Source organism: Solanum pennellii, chromosome 7 (genome assembly GCF_001406875.1).
Source record: "Solanum pennellii chromosome 7, SPENNV200".
NCBI classification, from domain to species: domain Eukaryota; kingdom Viridiplantae; phylum Streptophyta; class Magnoliopsida; order Solanales; family Solanaceae; genus Solanum; species Solanum pennellii.
This window is the reverse complement of record NC_028643.1, coordinates 22,554-44,056: the sequence shown is the minus strand read 5'-3', so window position 1 is coordinate 44,056 and position 21,503 is coordinate 22,554. Positions and strand designations below refer to the sequence as shown.

At 27.9% G+C, this 21,503-nt stretch overlaps 3 protein-coding genes across 3 annotated transcripts; all 3 read right to left on the bottom strand.

Annotated features, from left to right (window-relative positions):
* Window positions 1-71: 71 nt before the first annotated feature.
* Window positions 72-2,095, bottom strand: LOC107025619 (defensin-like protein). Its single transcript, XM_015226386.2, has 2 exons — window positions 1,970-2,095; window positions 72-483 (listed from the first exon to the last, which is right to left on the bottom strand). The coding sequence occupies exons 1-2, from the start codon at window positions 2,031-2,033 to the stop codon at window positions 311-313; spliced, it is 237 nt and encodes a 78-aa protein (XP_015081872.1). The 5' UTR covers window positions 2,034-2,095; the 3' UTR covers window positions 72-310.
* A 3,067-nt stretch (window positions 2,096-5,162) lies between these two features.
* On the bottom strand, window positions 5,163-7,052 carry LOC107025524 (defensin-like protein). Its single transcript, XM_015226310.2, has 2 exons — window positions 6,926-7,052; window positions 5,163-5,451 (listed from the first exon to the last, which is right to left on the bottom strand). The coding sequence occupies exons 1-2, from the start codon at window positions 6,987-6,989 to the stop codon at window positions 5,276-5,278; spliced, it is 240 nt and encodes a 79-aa protein (XP_015081796.1). The 5' UTR covers window positions 6,990-7,052; the 3' UTR covers window positions 5,163-5,275.
* Window positions 7,053-18,139: 11,087 nt separating this feature from the next.
* On the bottom strand, window positions 18,140-19,339 carry LOC107024286 (defensin Ec-AMP-D1-like). The gene is made up of 2 exons (XM_015225238.2): window positions 19,183-19,339; window positions 18,140-18,521 (listed from the first exon to the last, which is right to left on the bottom strand). The coding sequence occupies exons 1-2, from the start codon at window positions 19,244-19,246 to the stop codon at window positions 18,355-18,357; spliced, it is 231 nt and encodes a 76-aa protein (XP_015080724.1). The 5' UTR covers window positions 19,247-19,339; the 3' UTR covers window positions 18,140-18,354.
* Between the last annotated feature and the right edge of the window lie 2,164 nt (window positions 19,340-21,503).

Here is a 21,503-nt window from a genome sequence, read left to right as displayed (position 1 = left end):
CCAAAAAGGCGAAAGGTATGAATTGTGAGTGATTTATGAATATAGTTATAATGTATATGTGGATTGAATAATAGTGTAGGTAAATTGTGACATGTATATTTGTTTTTACTTTTTCATAATTTGATACATGGAATATTGATAGTAACTCTTCATACGCCAATCACGACCTATGATTTTGGATCGTACCCACATATTATATATAATAAATATGAGACTATATATATCTAGTCTCTCTTTTTATTGATAGAATAGAACATCATTATGTATCATGAATGCATGATGAGTATTTCATGTAGAAACTTTATAAGTTCTAACAGTTTCTGGTGCAAAAGCAACGGCGACGGAAGCCACGACAGTTGCCGCCGATGAAGCCTTCAGTCTGGCAAACGGTGGCGCAGTTGCTGTCCCTAACACATGTCCCCTTGAAACTGTTGCTCTGTGACTCACAAGTTCTTGCCTCTGCACTGCTAATTGGTCCCATCTCTGTTAAATTTTAGCCAAACATGTTATAAATGATGAAACAAGACTCCCACATCGGTTGTGGATGAGATAACTAGGATATACTTAATATAATTGTATAGCAACAAGAATTGTTCATGCTTCAGTATCGGATCGTGTTTCGGTAATGTCTAGAATTGTTCATGCTTCGGTATCGGATCGTGTTTGGGTAATGTCTAGAATTGTTCATGCTTCAGTACCGGATCGTATTTTGGGTAATGTCTAGAATTGTTCATGATTTAGTATCGGCTCGTGTTTGAGTAATGTCTCTTTTTTTATAGTGCTTTGAGCTAATTTTGAATTGTGTTAGAGTCCGAAATTCATATATCATGATATTAGAATCAAAACATAGTGCCTTGAGCTAATTTTGAATGTGTTGAGTCCGAAATTCATATATCATTTTGAATTGTGTTGAGTCCGAAATTCATATATCATGATATTAGAATCAAAACATAGTGCCTTGAGCTAATTTTGAATGTGTTGAGTCCGAAATTCATATATCATTTTGAATTGTGTTGAGTCCGAAATTCATATATCATGATATTAGAATCAAAACATAGTGCCTTGAGCTAATTTTGAATGTGTTGAGTCCGAAATTCATATATCATTTTGAATTGTGTTGAGTCCGAAATTCATATATCATGATATTAGAATCAAAACATAGTGCCTTGAGCTAATTTTGAATGTGTTGAGTCCGAAATTCATATATCATTTTGAATGTGTTGAGTCGGAAATTCATATATCATGATATTAAAATCAAAACATAGTGCCTTGAGCTAATTTTGAATGTGTTGAGTCCGAAATTCATATATCATGATATTAGAATCAAAACATATGATATCGGGTGTTCATGCTTCAGTACCGGATTGTGTTTGGGTAGTGTGTTTGGGTAGTGTCTCTTTTGTTATGGAGCTTTGAGCTAATTTTGGGTTGTGTTAAGTCTAACATATATCATGATATTAGAATCAAAACATATGATATCGGGTGTTCATGCTTCAGTATTAGACTGCGTTTGGATAATGTCTCTTTTGTTATAGTGCCTTTGAGTTAATTTTGGATTGTGTTGAGTCCAAAATTCATATATCATGATATTAGAATCAAAACATATGATATCGGGTGTTCATGCTACAATATCATATTGTGTTTGGATAATGTCTCTTTTGTTATAGTGCTTTGAACTAATTTTGGGTTGTCTTAAGTCTAAAATTCATACATCATGATATTAAAATTTAAAAAACAATATGATATTGAGCTTTCGAATAAACTGTTCACACTTCAATATGGAATCCTGTTTCGATTTGTGTGTGGAGGGTTATGAAAAAAGAATACTCTCACATTGTAGGTGAATGAGAGGACTAAGACTTTTTAACATAAATTGGACAGTTTTCTCTCATTGAGCTAAATTTTTACGTAGAGCTAATATTATAAAACTATATAATAAAATTAAATAATACAAATAAAGAAGACAAACCAGTGGATAAAAGCAGCATTGCTACAAGGAAGAAAGTTGCAAACAAACGCATAGAGTGTGCCATCTTCAAATAGAGAAAGAAAAATGCAATTTGAGAATTATATTGAGAATTGGTTGAGACAAGGAGTAAGCAAGGGAGGTATTTATACATGTACATTTACCAGACTATTTGATTAGACACGAAATTTAATTAAATTTTTTTTAAATAATTGTCATAATTCATTTTTCAAGATTGATATGAATAATTTTTAGATTAAATTAATTTAATATTTTAAAATTAAAAAAATTATAGAAAGTGCTAAAAAATTGCAATTTTTCTCATATTAATATGATGAAAAAAGATACAGTTTAAAATACTGATCTAATTTCATATCGTTTGATTATCAAAACAAAATCGTGACAAGTATATATTTGAAATGAAGGGAGTAGGACTTGGAGATTTGTGATTCTTTTGGTTCATTTTATTTGTCATTTTTTTTTACACGTCCCTTAATAGAAACATTAACTAAAAGGATAATTTGATTAAATTACTAATTTTCTCTTTGATTTTAATTTAATATTAATCTCTTTTAAACCACATCAATGTAATTCCCTCTCCATTTAGTTATAGAGTAAGAATAAAGGTGAACATAAATAACTAATTATATATTAATTTTCTAAAACATCAACTACTTCATCCGTTCATCATTTTTTTTATATAAATTTTAAATTTTGAATCTGCGAGCATAAATAATATCGGAGGGTGATATGTGTTACAACTTGAGAATGAGAAAAAGGGGTCTCCTCTCATGTCACACTCTATTACACACGTTATGCCTAACAAAAAGAAGAATTGAGAGGATTTTTCTACTTTATAAAGATGTAAAAAATGTTATAAGTCAAAATCCATATAAAAGCTTTAAGTTATCTTTCCAAATTCTAAAGTTAGGTATGTATTTACAAATTGATCTTAACAAGTCATTATATGTTTGAAGTCGAGCTTTGTTTATTTTGACAAATCAAGCCAAACTTCAAGCAAACAAGGTTGATGTTTGGTTTTGTCAATAACACACTTTAGTTTTTTTAAAAAAAAAAATTTATCAAAGTTTTAGACATGAATTTTTGTTACTTTAATCTAGTGTATTTGTAGTGATTCAAAAGTGGATATATTTGTAATTTTATAAAATAAAAATGTGGCTACCACTTAAATGGAAGCCCCAAAATTAGGTATTTGTGCCCTTCATCTTAACGATACTGATTTAGTTGAGATTATTAAACATAGTAAAATATTAGCAAATTTTGTTTGAGATTCATGATTAATTGAAAACCGGTTAAAAAGAACTAGGGTTTAACAAAAAAAAAAGGTTTATACTAATTGTTATGAAGTGTCCGATTTTTTTTTTATCTCGTTTCTCCGAGTTCTGCTTCTCATTCCATTCTTCTTTTTGTGTTTATGTTCTTTCAATTAACAACGTACATTATATAGTAGTTTGATGTAATACATTGGCCTTCACATGATCCAATATTATAGATCTTAATTTGTTGGTGAGTTCAATGCTTGAAGATTTAATTAAACATTTTTGGAATTATTAAATGCAATGTGTAGAATATCAAATATATGAATCACATGCAAGACATTAGTTATTTTATTTTAATTTATGTGACAATATCTTAATATAAAAGAAAATTTAAGAAATAAATGAATTTTTTTGAAACTTTAGATCATCCAATTACATTGAATAACTAAAAAGCTTCTCATTAAGCGTAAAATTAAAAGTTCAAAGTTAAATATTTTTTTTTGAAAATTTAAAAAGTTATCATGTTTCATGGAATTGACTAAAAAGTTACATCATTTAGGGAATGTTTTTTCTCATAAGTTTTTGGAGGTGTGTTAGGCCAAAGTATCGTGTGAATAGATAGCCTACATACCAAAAATATTTTTAAAAAATTATAAGTTTAACTTAAATTATTTTTAAATTTCAAAAATGTTATTCTCTTGGAATTGACTAAGAAATTACATTATTATAGGGAGTTTGTCCTCATCATTTGTAATGTGAATGGTTTAGGACTAGAATTGGTGGGGGTGTGCTAAGCCAAGGCGATTCGTGAAGATCTCGATAGCAAGCTACCATGTTGACCCCAATTAAGTAGTCGCAGTGACGGAGTCCAAACTTCAACTAAGGGGCGGATGTCAAAATATAAAAAAGTAAAATTGCGTAGAATTCAAGATGTTTCGTTATGTAATATATATACATAAAAAATATTCTACTCTAGCTACACAATGTAATTTTTCGATGAAGGGATGTCAATTACATGTGGCTCCGTGAATGGTAGTACGTGCTTGGCCAAAGTGTGACCTAGTAGCTCACAAGAAAAAAAATCTTTATATGATAGGGCTTCTTTCTATATCAATGAATTTCGTTGGACCCAGAAATGATACATTAAAAGAATCCGTTGAGTAATTCCAATATGAATAAGTAGTACTATGACGAAGTGATTGTTATTCACCTGACAAGAGCGAATTTCCCGCCAATAGCTAAGATGTTCAGTGTACTCCCTTGCTATCCCTTTATGAGCTCCCAACCCCTACGAGTGAGCAGAAAAGAGAGGGGGGAAGAGACTTTGGTGAACCGCCATAATTAATGAATTAGTTAGTTACGTTCTATTTCTCGATGGGACGGAAAGAGTTGGCGATGTTATCCAACCAGTTGAAGAATCAAGAATTTATTACAAAGACATTTTAATCTTTTTTATTAAAAAAAAAAGGAAAAAGGACAAATATAGGACGAATATTCTCCTAGTTACAAAATATTCTTACATCTATCGTTCGCTTAAATGATGAAATTTACTATCTTGAACTTATCTTTTTCTTCCTCGATAAATAAATTTTGGTACGCCTAAATCGTGACTCTTAGGGAAAATCATTACCTACGATTTCGAATCGTAACAAAAGCACCATATATATTACTCTCTCCGTTTCAATGACCTGGTTTGACTTGACACGAAGTTTAAGAGTATAAAGAAGACTTTTGTATCTTGTGGTCCTAAATAAAGTTAGGTTAAATCTACAAAATTGTCCTTTGATCTTGTGGTCTTAAACATGCCACGTGGAAATCTGATTTTAAAATGTTACAAAAAAAAAAAGAGGTCATTCTTTTTTAAATAGACTAAAAAGGAAATGAGATCATTCTTTTTGAAACGAAGGAAGTATATATTTATATGAGGTTAATTAGTCACTTTTTATTGATTAAACATTATTTATCATTGGATATTTTAAAAAGTAAACAAATACATAGAGAGTAAAAATGATCATCTAGAAACTTTCTTCTAACAGTCTGTAGTACAGAAACATTGGCGGCGAAGGCCACGGCAATCGCCGCCAATGAATCCTTCCGTCTGGCAAACGGTAGCGCAGTTGCTATCCCTACTACATGGCCCCTTGAAACTGTGGCTCTGTGACTCGCAAGTTCTTGCCTCTACACCACCGCTCATAGGTCCCATATCTATCAATTAATGTACGCAAACATCAAAAATCAAGAGCCATATATTATCAATAAATATTGGGAGAAGACATAAGTATCCCTTGACTATGATCGAAATCTCAGAAACACATCTTAACTAAACCAAGAATCTATTACCCCGTAAACTCATTTTATATATAATCAGTGCCGGCTCTTGCCTTTGATAAATAAGGCAATTTGGGGGCCCCAAATTTTTATCGTAAATAAATTATGTGTTAAATTTTTATAGAAAAAATTGATTAGTTACGATAAAAAGTATTATTTTTAAAAAGTATATATTATTTTACTCAATTTAACATATGTAGTCCTTCATTAAAAATAAGAATTAATGCAAACTCGCTCAGAGCCGAGTCAGTGTTGGGGTTGGGTTGGTTGATCCCGAGATTCTCTCCATCTCAGAAGTGGATTCCCCTGCAAGGGTACTTGAGTATGACTACGGCTATGAAAAGCTTATCGAAAGAGGAGGAAAGAGCGTAGTGTTGAACAAAGAGAATTACAATTTTTTTTTATTTGTTTCAAGCATTACAACAAACATATAGAAATGGGGTAAATCAAGTCATCTTCTTGAATCTCATTTTGTGGTTATAACTCTTATCTTTATTTAATATTTGTCAACTCTACTTATAGGATTATGTTAACAATTCATATGATAATTATCTCACTGAAAGGATGTTTTTTCAATATTGAGTTGATAAAATCTTACCTAAAATCAATAACTGAAAAAACAACATTAAGTACTAATAATTTTCATTTGAATAGTGTAAGGGAAATTAATTTTGAATAAATACGAATACGAAGCTTGTTCCTACATTTATATTTTAGGCCTCAAATTGAAATTTCACGGCTCCAATTGCATTAAGTTGCCCCTATATATAATATTATACACCTTTTGGATTATGTGGCACACCTGTAACTCCACGCAGTTGAGGCGTTTGGGAGATATTTGGATGCCACATAAGTCGAAAAGGTTTACAAATTAAAATTACAAAAAAATTAGTTCGAGGGGCAATAAGACCTTAGTTTAGTTAAGGTGTGTTTCTAAAATTTAGGTCATATATAGTTTCGGGAGGTACTTCTACCTTTTACTACAAATATTTAAATTTATACATCGTATGTTAGTAAAAGTATTTTATGACACATTGAAACTATTATTTTCTTCGTGAGTTTCATATTTTAACGATTTGTTATTTCATTTATATACATAACCAAACTATCAATGTGGGTCATTTGTGTAACAACAGAGGTTATAAGCCATTTTTTTTAATAAGGATATATCGGTTAGATTTTTCAGTAATCCAAGTTCCTGCTAGTTATCAAACTTTAAAGGTAGACTAAATCACAAAGTTAAGAGTTATATTTAAGCATTTCTAATTATAAAAATTCTTACACATTATCAACACATAGAATAAAATTAAACTATATAATAAAATAAATATTATGAAGAAAGAAGGCAAACCATTGGACAAAAGCAGCATTGCTACAAGGAAGAAAGTTGCAAACAAATGCATAGATTGTCCCATCTTTTTAGAGAGAGAGAGAGAAAATTATAGAGAGAGAAAGGGAAATATAATTTGAGAAATTGAGTATATTAAGGGGGCTTTTATAGTTAAAAAAAGAGATCGTTTTAATTTATTTATTTTTTAGATGCTAAAGTGGACAAGTTAAAAGTGAAATTTTACTTTTAATATTGCCAAAAGGAAAGTGAACGGAGGGAATATCTCAATAAAGATAAAATGAGAAGTTTAAAGTTTAAATTATTACTAAATATAAAATAGTAACGTAAATTGTTACAGAAGGGCATGTTCCTTCCGAACAAATATTTCTGTACATGTGAGTTCACACCTATCGTTGGATGTAAATAGAGAGGTTCCCTCTTAGTCTTTTGTATCGTTTTTCTTTTTCTTCTACATATATATATTTTCTTATAAACAAAGTAGAGTTCGTGTGATTTTTCATTGCTGACTTTTGAGTTTGCTGAAGTTATTGAAGTGAGAGGTATCGTTACTTCTTTAATAAATATATCTATTTTATCCTAGGAAATAATCTACAATCTCGACCTCGAATACAGTGAGGGGATTAAATTCCTTACGGACACAGTAAATAATTAAGTGGACTTGGATATTTTCTTTCTTTTCATCTTAACAGTATTTCTGATTTACTATTCTCAATACAACATATAACATCTCTCATTTTACGCTGTGTTTGATTGAGTATGAAATTTAAGAAAAAAAAGAAGATTTTCAAAAGATATTTATACAAACAAACATTTGAATCTGGCCTTATTAGTTGACAAGTGAACACTCCAATTTTGAGTATGCATATCGAGACTCGTCTCGACATTTGTGCTTAATTATTTATTTTGCTTTCTTCTTTTTTTAAAAAATAAATAAATTAAGTATATAGGGTCAAGAAAATTATGCTAACAAGAGAGCCAACATGAATAATGCTGAAAGGTGATATGTTTTAAACATGAAAATGAGGAAAGGGGGGAGACTCCTTTGCCACACTCTATTACACATGTTATGTCTAACAAAAAAAAGGAAAATAGAAATAAAATTGTATGTAAAAAAATAATTATTATAAGTCAAAATCCATATAAAAGCATGAAATTAGGCATGTATTATTTTCCTTCTTTGACATGTCTTCTTTCTTGAATCAATTGATAATTGAAATATAAATAAATTTGGCAATTGGGAATTTTTCTTTTTATACCAAATTAGATTCATAGTGTTTTCACATGTAATAGGAGATTTTTATTTACCAAAATATAGTAGGAGTTATTTTCTCAAAATATATATATGAAATAATTTTACTCGAGCCTTAAAATTTCACTCACATTTTTTTCATGTATGAAGATTGTGTGAAATTGGTATGATATATGTATATCTCGTCAAGGCTTAGAATTTTGGGTCACAATTTTTTTTATATAAAATTGGTATACATATACATATAACTGTATAATTTTTGTGTTAGTTAAGGTACGTCTCTCTGATTTTAATCATAGTGTAAGAGAGCACTTGTGCATTTTCCCAATTTTATATAAAGTTCATGTTGATTTCCTAAAATTTAATACAATACATTGATACAACCATCATATAATATCCATATAAATTTAATACAACTATAAAGCACACAAGCAAATTTAAAATAATTTTCATACCATCTCAACATATAATTATAATCCAACTTTAATACAATTTAATTGTAACTTCGAACTTCAACTATATATATATATATATATATATTTTGTTGTTAAACCTCATAATTAAACACATAATTTAGAAAAATATTAATTATGGTAGATAATTATTGAAAATACATGGTTTTGAGCAAGAACATCTTCTGTATCTTCTCAAAGAAACACAATATCCATTTGTAAAACCTTCACTTATGCAAGCATCTCTACACTTTTGAGCTCTACAAAACCCCTTGTATGTTTTGCTCCATTCAACACAATCCTTTGCCTCTGTTATAAAATAAAAATAAAATGATAATTAGCGATCTCGATCTACATATTATTATTCATAGTGGTACTATATATAGTCTAGTAGGAAATTAAAGAATTGTTACCTGCGTTGCCAATGGAAATCAACACAAGGAGAAATATAACTTTAAAAAAATGTTCCATCTTTAGTTTTTTTTGTTTTGTTTTAATTTTCTACTAAAAATTTCTGATAATGAGAAGCATCCAGGCCTCTTAATATATAAAGAAGATACATGACAATATATGTTTGCTTGTAATTTTTTCTCAAAAGTCAATCAAACGATTAAGTCCATTGTAGACTTTCGACCGCGCAATTAATCAATTTTGAATACTCTTTTAACATTTTACATGTACTGTCAATTTCATGTTGATTATAAATTCAATAGAGATGAGATGAAAGTAAATACACAAAGATAAGGTTAATACCACTACATTGGTGAAGGGTATTGGGCCTTGAGAGTTTGGGCCTTAGTTTTATAAGATATGGGCCACAAAAGAGAAAGGTCAGACGATCAACCAACTCATACTAGGCTTTTTAATCACGCACGAGTTATAAAGTTATCTATTATCTATAGTTCAGTTAGAAAGTTACCTATGGTTCAGTTAAACCTAATTTGCTTAATCAAAATCTTATTTTTAGAAATTCACTAAAGAGAAAAGTACGACTAGGGGTGTAAATGACCGGGTTGGTTCGGATTTTTTCAAATATCAAACCAAATCATTTGTGTCAGGTTTTTGAATTTATAAACCAATAAAACTTGGGTTTTTCAACTTCGGGGTTTTCGGGTTTTTTCGATAAAGTAATCATAAAAACATATAATTTACTTGTACTTCAAATATTTCTTTAGTCCTACCAAAATGCAACTATTTAAGTTATTTCTCAAGAAAATAACAAAAATATGATATAATTAATGACAATAATATATCCAGAAAAATAATAATAATGAAATCGCGTAAAATAAATATTGCAAATTAATAAGTCACAGTGAAATTGATCATAATTTAAAGTACTAAATCATGCTAAAATAAGTTTAGTAAGTATCAGTTACATGACTAAATATTAAAAGAAAGTAAAATTAGATCATGTATTTTAATTGTCTAAATCTACGTAAAACTAAAAAATAAATATTCAATATTATTATCATGAATTTCCTTTTTGCATTAGTATTAGTTTGATTTTTTTTCTTAAACTTTATTATAATTATCAACATGTATAGACTATAATCTTATTAAATCATTAAGAATTCTAACTTCCAAACATGAAATAATTATATTAAAAGAGAAAAACTATGAAAAAGTATAAGAGATATTTAAAAATTATATCAAAGTAAGTATTTTTACGTATAAAATAAAATTTTAAAATTATATATATAATGTCTGGTTGGTTTGGTCTCGAGTTATTTTTTTTAGTTGAAATCAAACAAACCCAAATATAGTCGGATTTTTTTTTCCAACACCAAACCAAGTCAAACCAAATCACTAATCAGATTTTTTTCGATTTGACTCGATTTGCGATTTGATGCGATTTTCAATTCGATTTTATACACCCCTAAATACGACAAACAATCAGTCAATATTAGACTTTCTACTATGCATAGAGTTAGAAAGTTACTTACTAGTTGCTTTACAATCAGCCCATATTTAGAACTTATAAGGTTGCATATTCTAGCTCTGCCTCAAAATATATACTCTTTTCGTTCAGAATTGTTCGTCATATTGCGCTTATCGAAAGTTAATTTGATTAATTTTTAAAGGTAAATTAAATCACATTAATTCGATATTTTAAACCAAAAAATAGATATTCTAAAACTACATGAAAAGCACTATAAATTACAGTTTTTTGCATATTAATATGATGAAAAAATACATCTTAAAATGTTAGTCAAAATTTTTATAGTTTGACTCTTAAAATAGAAATCATGACAAACGATTCTGGACGGAGAGAGTAATAGATTTTGAACATCAGATAATTAAGCTTAAACATTAAGGGTCAGCTAGTTGATGCAAAAATTAGTTTGATCATGCAAAGATTGTGGATATAATGTTAGATAAACTAATCAAAATTTTACTCACTTCACTACAAATTGGATTTAATTTAAAAAGATATAATAAGCTTGTCTAGTTGTATTAAAAACACAAATTATCCGAGGGAGAAAGAGGTAAATAATTTAGGGTGTTTTTGGTACGAAGGAAAACTTTTTTAAATTTTTTTTTTTTATGATTAATTGAGAAAAATATTTAGGAAAAATAAGTTTTCTAAAAATGAAAAAAAAAGTGATTTTCCTAATGGAAGCGCATGAGAACAAGTTTCACAAGTGATATTTACTGGTGTAGACACCTATAGTGACGGATGATCAGTCGAATATTTTTCATCAAAAAATTATTTTTCATATGTATATATTAAATCTTAATCAGCACTAAATTTCTGATTTCGCCACTTCTGACCTCATCCTCATCTCGCCCCCCCCCCCCCCNCATTAAAAAATAATATATATTTTACTTACGTATCGAACATAATTTTTTTAATAAGAAAATTCACTTATTTCCCTTCGTTCCAAACAAACACAAAGAGGTAGAATGTAATATGAAAATCATTAAAATGCCATTTCATAATTTATGATCAAAGGATTACATAAGATTAGAGGCTAATTAACTATATTTTTTTTGTTTGTTTGTTAAACTTTATAATTTAATACATATTTTAGCAAAAAAAAAAATACTAAAAATTATTAAAAAGACATGGCTTTGTGCAAGCACATCGTTTATATCTTATCAAATAAGCACACCATCCATCTGTAAAACCTTCACTTATGCAAGCCTCTCTACACTTATTAGTATCAAAACATTGCCACTGATAGGTTTTGCTCCATTCAACACAATTCCCTGCCTCTGTTATAATAAAAATAAGATGATAATTAGCGATTTCGATCTACATATTACTATGATAATAGCGATACTTTAACAATATTATATAAAATATGATGTTTGTTCATATATTTATCTAATTTATAAAAAAGAAAAATTAGATTATCGCCCAATGTTTATAATAATTTAGAAAATTTTACATTGCGATCTAACATTTTCCAATACTATTTTCGATCCCCCATAAGAGATATTTAGATAGTGGTCCATAGGTCCATAAGTTACAAGAAAAATAAAAAGGTACTCCCTCCGTTCCTATTTAGTTCTCCGCTTTAGAAATGACCCACACGTTAAGGTAACGATAATTAGCATAGTGGAGTTACAATTTTACCCTTATTAATTATGGTTTCAAAAAGCATGAATTAAAACTTAAGAATTTTCAAGAAGTATAAATGAGGGTATAATAGAAAAAAAAATTGTCCTTTCTTGATTTGTCAAAATGAACAAATAAATAGGGACAACTAAAAGAGGAAATATGGACAAGTAAATAGGGACGGACGGAGTATCATTTACTCCCTCCATTCCGTATTAAGTTAATTTTTGAGGTGTTTCACACCCTTTTAAGAAAAGTAAATTAAAACATAAATTGAACACAGTTTTCCGTTCTTACCCTTATTAATTATTGTCAAATTTATGATTAAAATAACTAAATATTAATTAATCATTAATTCCAATACTAACTAATGAAGGATAAAATTGGAAGAACACTCTAAAAATAGTCTTGAAACTGAACAATTAAGTTAGTTTGAAAAATAAAAAATACCTCAAAATTATCTTAATATGAAATGAAGGATGTATTGAACGATTGATAAAAAAATATAACAAAAATTGGCGCTTAAGTAAATAAGGTATATATGAAGAATTATAAGGGTAATACATGAAATGAATAAATCATAACATATATAAATGATTCATATATTAATCAATCTCAACTAGATTTGAATTAAAATGTAGTTGATTAATTGTTCGATTGAATTTTTTTTATATATATAGTCTAGAAGTCTAGTAAGTAATTAAAAGAATTGTTACCTGAATTTTCAACGAAAAATAACACGAGGAGAAAGAAAACTTTAAACAAATGTTCCATCTTGATATTTTTTAATCTTATGCATAAAATTTATGATAATGAAAAGCATCAAGCTGGTCTCTTATAAAGTAAAAAAAAAATTAAAAAATCTCTTATAAAATAAATATATGACATATTTCCCTTCAAAAGTCAGCCAAACAATTAGCTCATAATAGACACAATTAATTCATTTTTAATTATAAAGTAAATGGAGATAAAGATGAAAGTAAATTACATGAAGATATGATGCAAGGAGTTTTAAAAGTTTTCTATGGTCAAACCTAATTACTTTAGTCAAAATCTTATTTATATTAAGATATTCCTTAATTAAAGGAAAAGAAATTAAATTTTAAATTTTTAAAAAATGAGTTTTATTTTTTGGGATAGTGATACTTTAATTTTTGACTTTAACTAAGACTAATAGTTGATTTAATTTTTATCGAAGTGAAATTTTTTATTGATGTAAAATGTCATATTATTAGTTTTTTTAAAAAAAAGAGAGAGAGAGCTTATTACACACACCACTGAGGTGTGTTTCTTAAACTAACGAGTGATAATTTAGGTATAAAATTGCACTTCAATAGTTTAAGTATGAAATCAAAACGGGATAATTTTTGTTATGGAGAAAAATATTTTTCAAAATCTAATTTTCAACTTTTTCATATTCGATTGGAAACAATGTTACCAACATAGGTTATGGTGGAATGATGAGACTGTTGCATCCTTGACTAGAGGTCTCGGGTTCGAGCCTTGAGTTTGGAGAAAATCTTGTTAGAATTTGGGAGCGCCATCCTCAAATGGGTCCTATAATGCACAATCCAAATTTAATCAGAGCTCCAATGTAAAAAAAAAGAACCTTAGTCAACTGCTACTTTCATATATACATACACATATAATTGACCATACATACATGCATTCATTTTCTGCTATGAAACACATACATATATATAAAATTATTACAATCAAATATTGTATTCGCGCAACTTTGAGTTAGGATGAGATGTTGTATGCGTGCAGATAAATGTACGGAAAAGGGCCTAAAATACCCTCAAAGTATTAGAAATGGTATAAAATTACCCTCCATCCACCTATTGACTCCAAAATACCCTTCTCACCCACCTATTGGGTCCAAAATACCCTTATCATCCACCTTTTGGTTCAAAATTGACCACTTATTTAACGGTTTTTAATTTGATTTAATTGTACCCTATAGCAAATTATTGCTATTTTCATCAGGTGAAATCTCGCTTGCTACTCTTGTTTGGTGGAAGTCTCGCTTGCCTCCTCGCTTTTATACAAACACAAATATATAAAATGCGTTTGTGTTTGTATAAAGCGAGAGGAAATTGTATATAAACATATATTTTTGTTCCCTCTCTCCCCTATCCCAGATCTCAGTTGTTATTGTCCCAGATCTAGCTCGCCACCCTCGCCTATATCACTTATACAAACATAAAAGAAATGTATAAATTGTATTTTTGTTTGTATAAAGCGAGAGAAAATTGTATATACACACACAAATACATATACATTCGTCCTATACACTTATAATTATACAATACAAAATATTTCCCTGCCCATTTTTCTTCTGTCTTTCTCTCTTTCTCGTTTTATACATACACAATACAACTGATCTTTTGTATACAACTGCTTTCTTTTGTATATATATACGAATTATACAACTGCTTTCTTTGTATATGTATATCGAATCATACAACTGTTTTCTTTGTATATGTATAGTGAAATATACATATTTATGTTTTCTATGAAACACAATTATGCAAACTATCGCTATAGCATGCAAATATGATTTTTACGTTTGCTATATGTGAAAGTTATCACTCTATTAGAATTCAATTTTATAGCGCAATTAATTCAGATTAATAGGACGATAAGTTGATAACAGGGTGGAAGAATGGTGTATAACATTATTTCTACAGTAAAATCCTATTGATCATGTGTGATACGAAGTTACTTATTATATAGGGTAAAACACAAGTTTTAGTATGGTCTTTTAATTTTTGTCTCTGATGCTTATTTAATTGAAATTTGTGAATAAAAATACTCGGCTTAAGTTAAGAGAGTTTTTGTCCTACTCAATGTAAGTTTTGTAAGAATTAGATTATGCGGCAATAAATGTAATTCACTTGGCATAAGTTGTTTGGATAATCGTAATAAATATTTCGTCTTTATTAATTCATATTACTCTTAATAACATTCCCTAGAGCAGAAGCAATGATGAAAAGATCCATGACAATTACCACCGGTAAATCCTTCTATCTTACAGATGGATTCACATTTCAAATCGCTAAAGCATGGTGCAGTGTATGATTTACTTGGCTTCTCACAAATCCTTGCCTCGACAAATTTCATTGGGCCCATTTCTAAATAAAAAAAAATCAAGCCAGTTAATTTCAAATATCGAATACTTATAAAAAAAATAAAAGAGGAAAAGACGAACCATTGGCCATGACAAATATTGTTAGGAATAATACAGTAGTGAAGAAGCGCATGAAGTGGGTCATTTTCACTAAATCTTTTTTATTAATGAGATGGATGAATAAAGGAAGCATGAGGATCTCTTTTATTTATAAAAATAAATAAATTGTCATTTAATGAGGATTCTATAATTACTCTTTTTTTCCATTTTAGGGAAAAATCTAACATAATTAGTAAAAGTTTTCATACTTTATAAAAATTAGTAAAAATGTCATTATTTTAGAGAATATTTTGTATCTTAATTTATTTTCTATTTTGTCTCGTCTTAATTATACATTTTTTAACTCTCTCTCTCATTTTTTTTAAAAATATATTTTCTCTCTCATATTTAGCTCTACCAATTATTCTCCATTTATCAACTCCCACATCACTCTCCCTCCCGTTATTTTTGTTTTTTTAAAGAACTTGAAAAATATATTTCAAAAGATATTCATAACAATGAGATATGCATCTTTTGTATTTGATATGCTCATTTTATCATTCAAATTGAATCTGAATATCATATTGAGGTGAATATTTTACTGTCATCAATTTGTATTTAACTCTTATATTATATACCGACGACTTTGTATTCTTTTTATTTTTGTATTTATCATAATGATATACTAACAAAGCCACTTTTATATTTCAATTGAAGTTAGAATTTATTGTGCTCATTTTTATATTTCAACATCAATTTCGATGACAACAAGTTTGTATTTTTCACTATGTTTACATCATAATTGTATACCAACAATTTTTTGTATTTTATGTGCTCACTTTAACATTCAAATTAAAATTAATATTTTACTTTCATTGTAAAAATTAAAAATTGTATCTTAGTCATTAAAATTGTATTACATGTCTGTCAAACATATTTTTCTATTATTTGTATTATAAAAATATTATTGATTGTATCTCCATATAATCCAATCATTACATATGAATATGATTTAAGAAATAATACACAATTTTGAAAAAAAAATAGCATACAAAGTGAAAATAACACAATCAGTTGAGGAAGAACGCAATTTTTCTGGAAAAAAAAATACAAAATTAACTTTGAAAAGAAATATGATATATTTATACTTAAGAAATACAAATCTATTTGGCATACCTACTAAGATGACTACAAACTAAAAAAGAAATACAATATTTTTAATAAAAATACAAATGTTGAGTAAAAGAAAAACAATTGACAAACACAAATTAATATGAATACAATTTTTGCAGCCTTTCTCTCTCTTTCATCTTTTTTGTTTTTTTTTTTGTTTGTTTTTTTTCCTCCAAACTCAAATACAAATCTGTATTCACTTGTGCATTAGTAAAACTCTGCCTTGTCATCCAAAAAATAATAATTACCCAAGAAAATAAAAAAAAACATTCATGCCAAAACTCCCATACAAATTAATGATTCTACAATTAACGAATACTTGATCGATTGTATTTCACTGATTATATTGAAGTTCCAGTTGAAAATTCCTTATCCAAAACTATTTGTCAATGAAATTATACTCATTTCCAAAATCTTCTCGTCAAACAGAAAAAAAGCAAATTTAATCGAACTCACTTCAACAAAGAGAATTTTGGTATCGCCGCCAACATAGGATAGTTGATGATTGTGAGGACGAAGTTGAATTTTTCCACCATAGCTACATATTAGATTAACCTTTAGATTCTCCATTGCTGCCGCCGTCAAAATTCATGCGAGAATGATAAAGAAGACAAATAATTTGTTTTTTTTTGGGGGAGATTTTTTTAGATTTTCTTTTTTATGTAAAGATGAAATATATTAAGTGACATGTTCCTTTTATAAAATATTGAATTTGTAACTGATGAGTATTTTAAGTGATATACTCTTTTTTAAAAATATTTTCTCACTTAATTTTCTACTTTTTATTATTAAATAATTGTATTCTTTCAATTAAAGCAAATAAAAACAAAGTAAATTAGATAGATAACAAATTAAAATGTTGACATTTTTAATAAATATTAAAAGCATGGCTAAGGGATCCTTTTAAATGTTAAATATTGATGGTATTTAATTATTATTTTTTTGTCTATGATGCTCATCCGATTAAAATTTGTGGATCAAAAGTTCAAGTTGTGTACTTTCTTCAACATAATTCACTCAACAGAAATTCAATAGGAATTACGACTTTATTCATATACATTTCAAATTGTGTATACCATGTAACTTAACTTTCAATAAATAATATGACTTTATTCATATACATTTGGCTATAGAGGATAGAAAAAGGAGGGTGGAGTACATTTCTTTGAGGAACAATATAAAATTGAACTTTTATAAGATAACGTGGTTTAACATGCTTAAATAATAGGGATAATGTCCAAAGTATCCCCTCAATCTGTGCCCGAAATCTCAGATACACACTTATACTATACTAAGGTCCTATTACCCCCTGAACTTATTTTATTAATAATTTTTTACCTCTTTTCGACCTACGTGGCACTATCTTGTGGGTCCAACGATGGTTGATTTTTTTTTTCAAACTAGTGCCACGTAGGCCGAAAAGGGATAGAAAATTACTTATAAAATAAGTTCAGGGGGGTAATAGGACCTTAGTATAGTATGAGTGTGTCTCTGGAATTTCGAGCATAGGTTGAAGGGGTACTTGTGCATTTTCCCTAAATAATATATTTCATTTTTTTTACTATCATCACTAGTTTATACACACTTGACACTACAAACACTAAAATTAGTGACATAAAGACAAATTTTATTCATAATGTTGCATAAAAACAAGAACACACCACATGAATTACAAGTCTAGTGCACCATAATTGCATATAATTCAAAGACCATGACTAGTTTTACAAACAAAACTAGCACTATACATCTTTGAACAATTATAGTGTCTTTTATTCATTCATGAGTATTTCGATACATATCGTGAATATAAAATACTCTTAATTAGCATGGCCTAGTGCAAAAGCAACGGCGACGGAATCCACGACAATCACCACCGGAAAATCCTTCGGTCTCACATACCGAGGCACAATTCTTCTCACTCACACATGGTCCCTTGAAACGATGACTCTGAGACTCGCAAGTTCTTGCCTCAACAATTCTCATTGGTCCTAAAATACATCGAAGTGTTATAAGTTGCTTATCAAGGTCATGATACCATACAAGCATGATAAAGAAAAAATCGGATCCAAAATTTAAAGTTTATAGTTCACTATAAATGAAAAAATAAAATAACCATGTTAGCTATAGGATTAGACTTGAAGGATACACTATGCACACTATTAATTAGGACAAAAAAAAATTCAAAAATCTTTTGCAGTCTCAAATTTCGAGTTAACTAAAAAACACACAAAAATGATACAAATGGATATTCAAAACTTCTAAATTTTGAGCGTAAATTCAAACATGGAAATTTTAAAAAAATTTATATATGTATTTAGTAACACATAATAACTACTATAAATCATAGCTAACAACTTAAAATATTTAAAATTCATAAAAAAAAATTCAGTCAAAATAAAACTTAATTGATTATCGAAATTCCAAATGTATCATGAAAATTGGGGAGAAAGGAGTATCATATTATATTATGGTACTATAAGGAACATGATGAAATGATCGGAATATTTTCTCTTGTTTTAATCAGAGATCTCGAATCAGATCATGTAAATGTCCTTGCAGACATAACATGACGCGAAAAGAGTCAGACCAGTTTGATTTCAAATATCGAATCGTTAAAAAAATTAAATTATAAGGAAGAAGAAGACGAACCAGTAGACATGACAAGCATTGTTAGAAGTAACATAGTAGCAAATAAACGCATGGAGTTTGCCATTAATTTTCATAAACAAATTTTTTCAATCTTTATTTTTTGATATTATGTTAGACCTAATATTTGTGTGGCTTTTTATAATAAGATAAAAGATGCTAAAATGAGTGTCTCGTGAACTTGTACTAAAAGTTTATTGGAATATTTTTGGTAGGTAAAATCACGTTTTTATACTTTGTTGTTTATCAATATATTTTCAAATATATCTTAAATTGGTTGGTGAGGTAAGAAATAATAATCTCGATATTTATTTGGTATTTAGTTATGAGTATTATCTAAAAAAAAATTATTATGGTGGGGGCTTAGGGGCCTATTTGGCTATAAAAGTTGTTATTCTTTTTTTTTTCTTGTATATCAAATTTAGAAAAGGAAAAAGGGTTTGATTTACCCCTCAACTTTGTCATTTAGAGCTGATATATCCCTTGTTATAAAAGTGGCTCATATATACCCCTACTTGTAAATAAATGGCTCACAGATACCCTTTTCCTCTAACGGAAATGAAAAAAAATAATTTAAATTTAAATTTAAATTTTTATTATTTTTTTCTAAAAAATATAATCCCATATGAGTAAATTTAATCCTCGTCAAACATATTTTTTTTGACTTTTTTTTGTTTCAATGACTAATTTATAACTATTATTTTGATAATCAAATTTATTTATATTTCACTAATATTCTTGTAAAACTTATTGTAGATGACCAAATTTTTTCTTTGAATACGAAATTAAATTACAATACACAAAAAAAATAGTTTAATTTTTTTAAAAAAACTAAGGAATGAAAGAAAAAACAAAATAAGAATAAGAAACTCAAATAATTATAATAAAAGAAGTCAAAAAAATAATTTATGTATGAAAATAAATTAAAATATACCTTGAACTTTGATAGAAGAATCATATATACCACTAAATAATTTTTTAAAAAAAATTAGAAGTAATAAATATAAATTTAAAATTAATTTTTTAACTTCCGTTAAATAAATGGTATATGTGAGCCATTTTGTAACGGCAGTGGCATATAGGAGCCGTTTGTATAAGGGTAAGGGCATATATGAGTCACTTTTATAACGAGGGTATATCAGCTCCAAATGACAAAGTTGAGGGGTATATTAGACTCTTTTCCCTTTAGAAAAAAACTTATGACTCATTATTTAATTTGAAATTATATTTATGTACGTTTAAGTATGGACATTATTTTTAAATATATTTTATAAGAAATATAACTAAACACAACTCAATTTTTAACTTTAATTCCGTAAGCTTTCAATTAAATAAAAAATATTTAAAATCAATGGTCAAATGAATTGATATAATGGTTGTTCTCATAAGATATTTTTATTTATCTCATTTCGATTACCAAACAAGTCTAAGATGTGCGTCATATTATAAGTTTAGTAAAGTAATTAAATAACCTATGCGAATAAATATGCCTCAATTTATTTTATTTTTTTTACTTTTTCTATATTAAAAGAGAATATTGTATATTAATGACTCTTTAATTTAAATATCTCATATGATATATTTAAAATATACAAATTTAAAGAATATTTTAACATATTAAATATATCTTTACTTTGAAATTTAAAATCTCCCCTTTTTCAAAAAAAGAAACCAATAAGACTAAAAACAGATAAAAGTAATTAAAATGACGCAAAACAGGCGATGATCAACCAGATACAAAAGTTTACTTTGTATAGAGGTTTTGAGTTTGAGTTTTAAATATAAAAAGTTCTTGATAGAGAGTGATATCTCTCGGAATAGACTTTATTCGACACAAATTTAAATGGGAAAAAGGGTCTGATATATCATCAACTTTGTCATTTGGATCTGATATATCCCTCGTTATAAAAGTGGCTCACATATGCCCTTATCGTTATACAAATGACTCACATATACCCCCGCCGTTACAAAATGGCTCACATATACCCTTCATTCAACGAAAGTTAAAAAAATAGTTTTGAATTTATATTTATTACTTCTAATTTTTTTAAAAAAAATTATTTTGGGGTATATATGATTCTTTTATCAAAGTTCAAGGTATATTTTAATTTTTTTCATACATAAATTATTTTTTGACTTCTTTTATTATAATTATTTGAATTTCTTATTCTTATTTTATTTTATTTTTTCATTCCTTAGTTTAAAGAAGAAAAATTAAACTATTTTTTTGTGTATTGTAATTTAATTTCGTATTCGAAGAAAAAATTTGGTCATCTACAATAAGTTTTACAAGAATATTAGTGAAACATAAATAAATTTGATTA

Excerpts from the sequence above, each read along its gene's own strand:
- LOC107025619 (XM_015226386.2), bottom strand. The coding sequence starts at position 2,033 with ATGGCACACTCTATGCGTTTGTTTGCAACTTTCTTCCTTGTAGCAATG. Across the intron at positions 484-1,969 it reads AATGCTGCTTTTATCCACTG|AGATGGGACCAATTAGCAGT; the intron begins GTTTGTCTTCTT and ends AAAATTTAACAG.
- LOC107025524 (XM_015226310.2), bottom strand. The coding sequence starts at position 6,989 with ATGGGACAATCTATGCATTTGTTTGCAACTTTCTTCCTTGTAGCAATG. Across the intron at positions 5,452-6,925 it reads AATGCTGCTTTTGTCCAATG|ATATGGGACCTATGAGCGGT; the intron begins GTTTGCCTTCTT and ends ATTAATTGATAG.
- LOC107024286 (XM_015225238.2), bottom strand. The coding sequence starts at position 19,246 with ATGGCAAACTCCATGCGTTTATTTGCTACTATGTTACTTCTAACAATG. Across the intron at positions 18,522-19,182 it reads AATGCTTGTCATGTCTACTG|GACCAATGAGAATTGTTGAG; the intron begins GTTCGTCTTCTT and ends GATGTATTTTAG.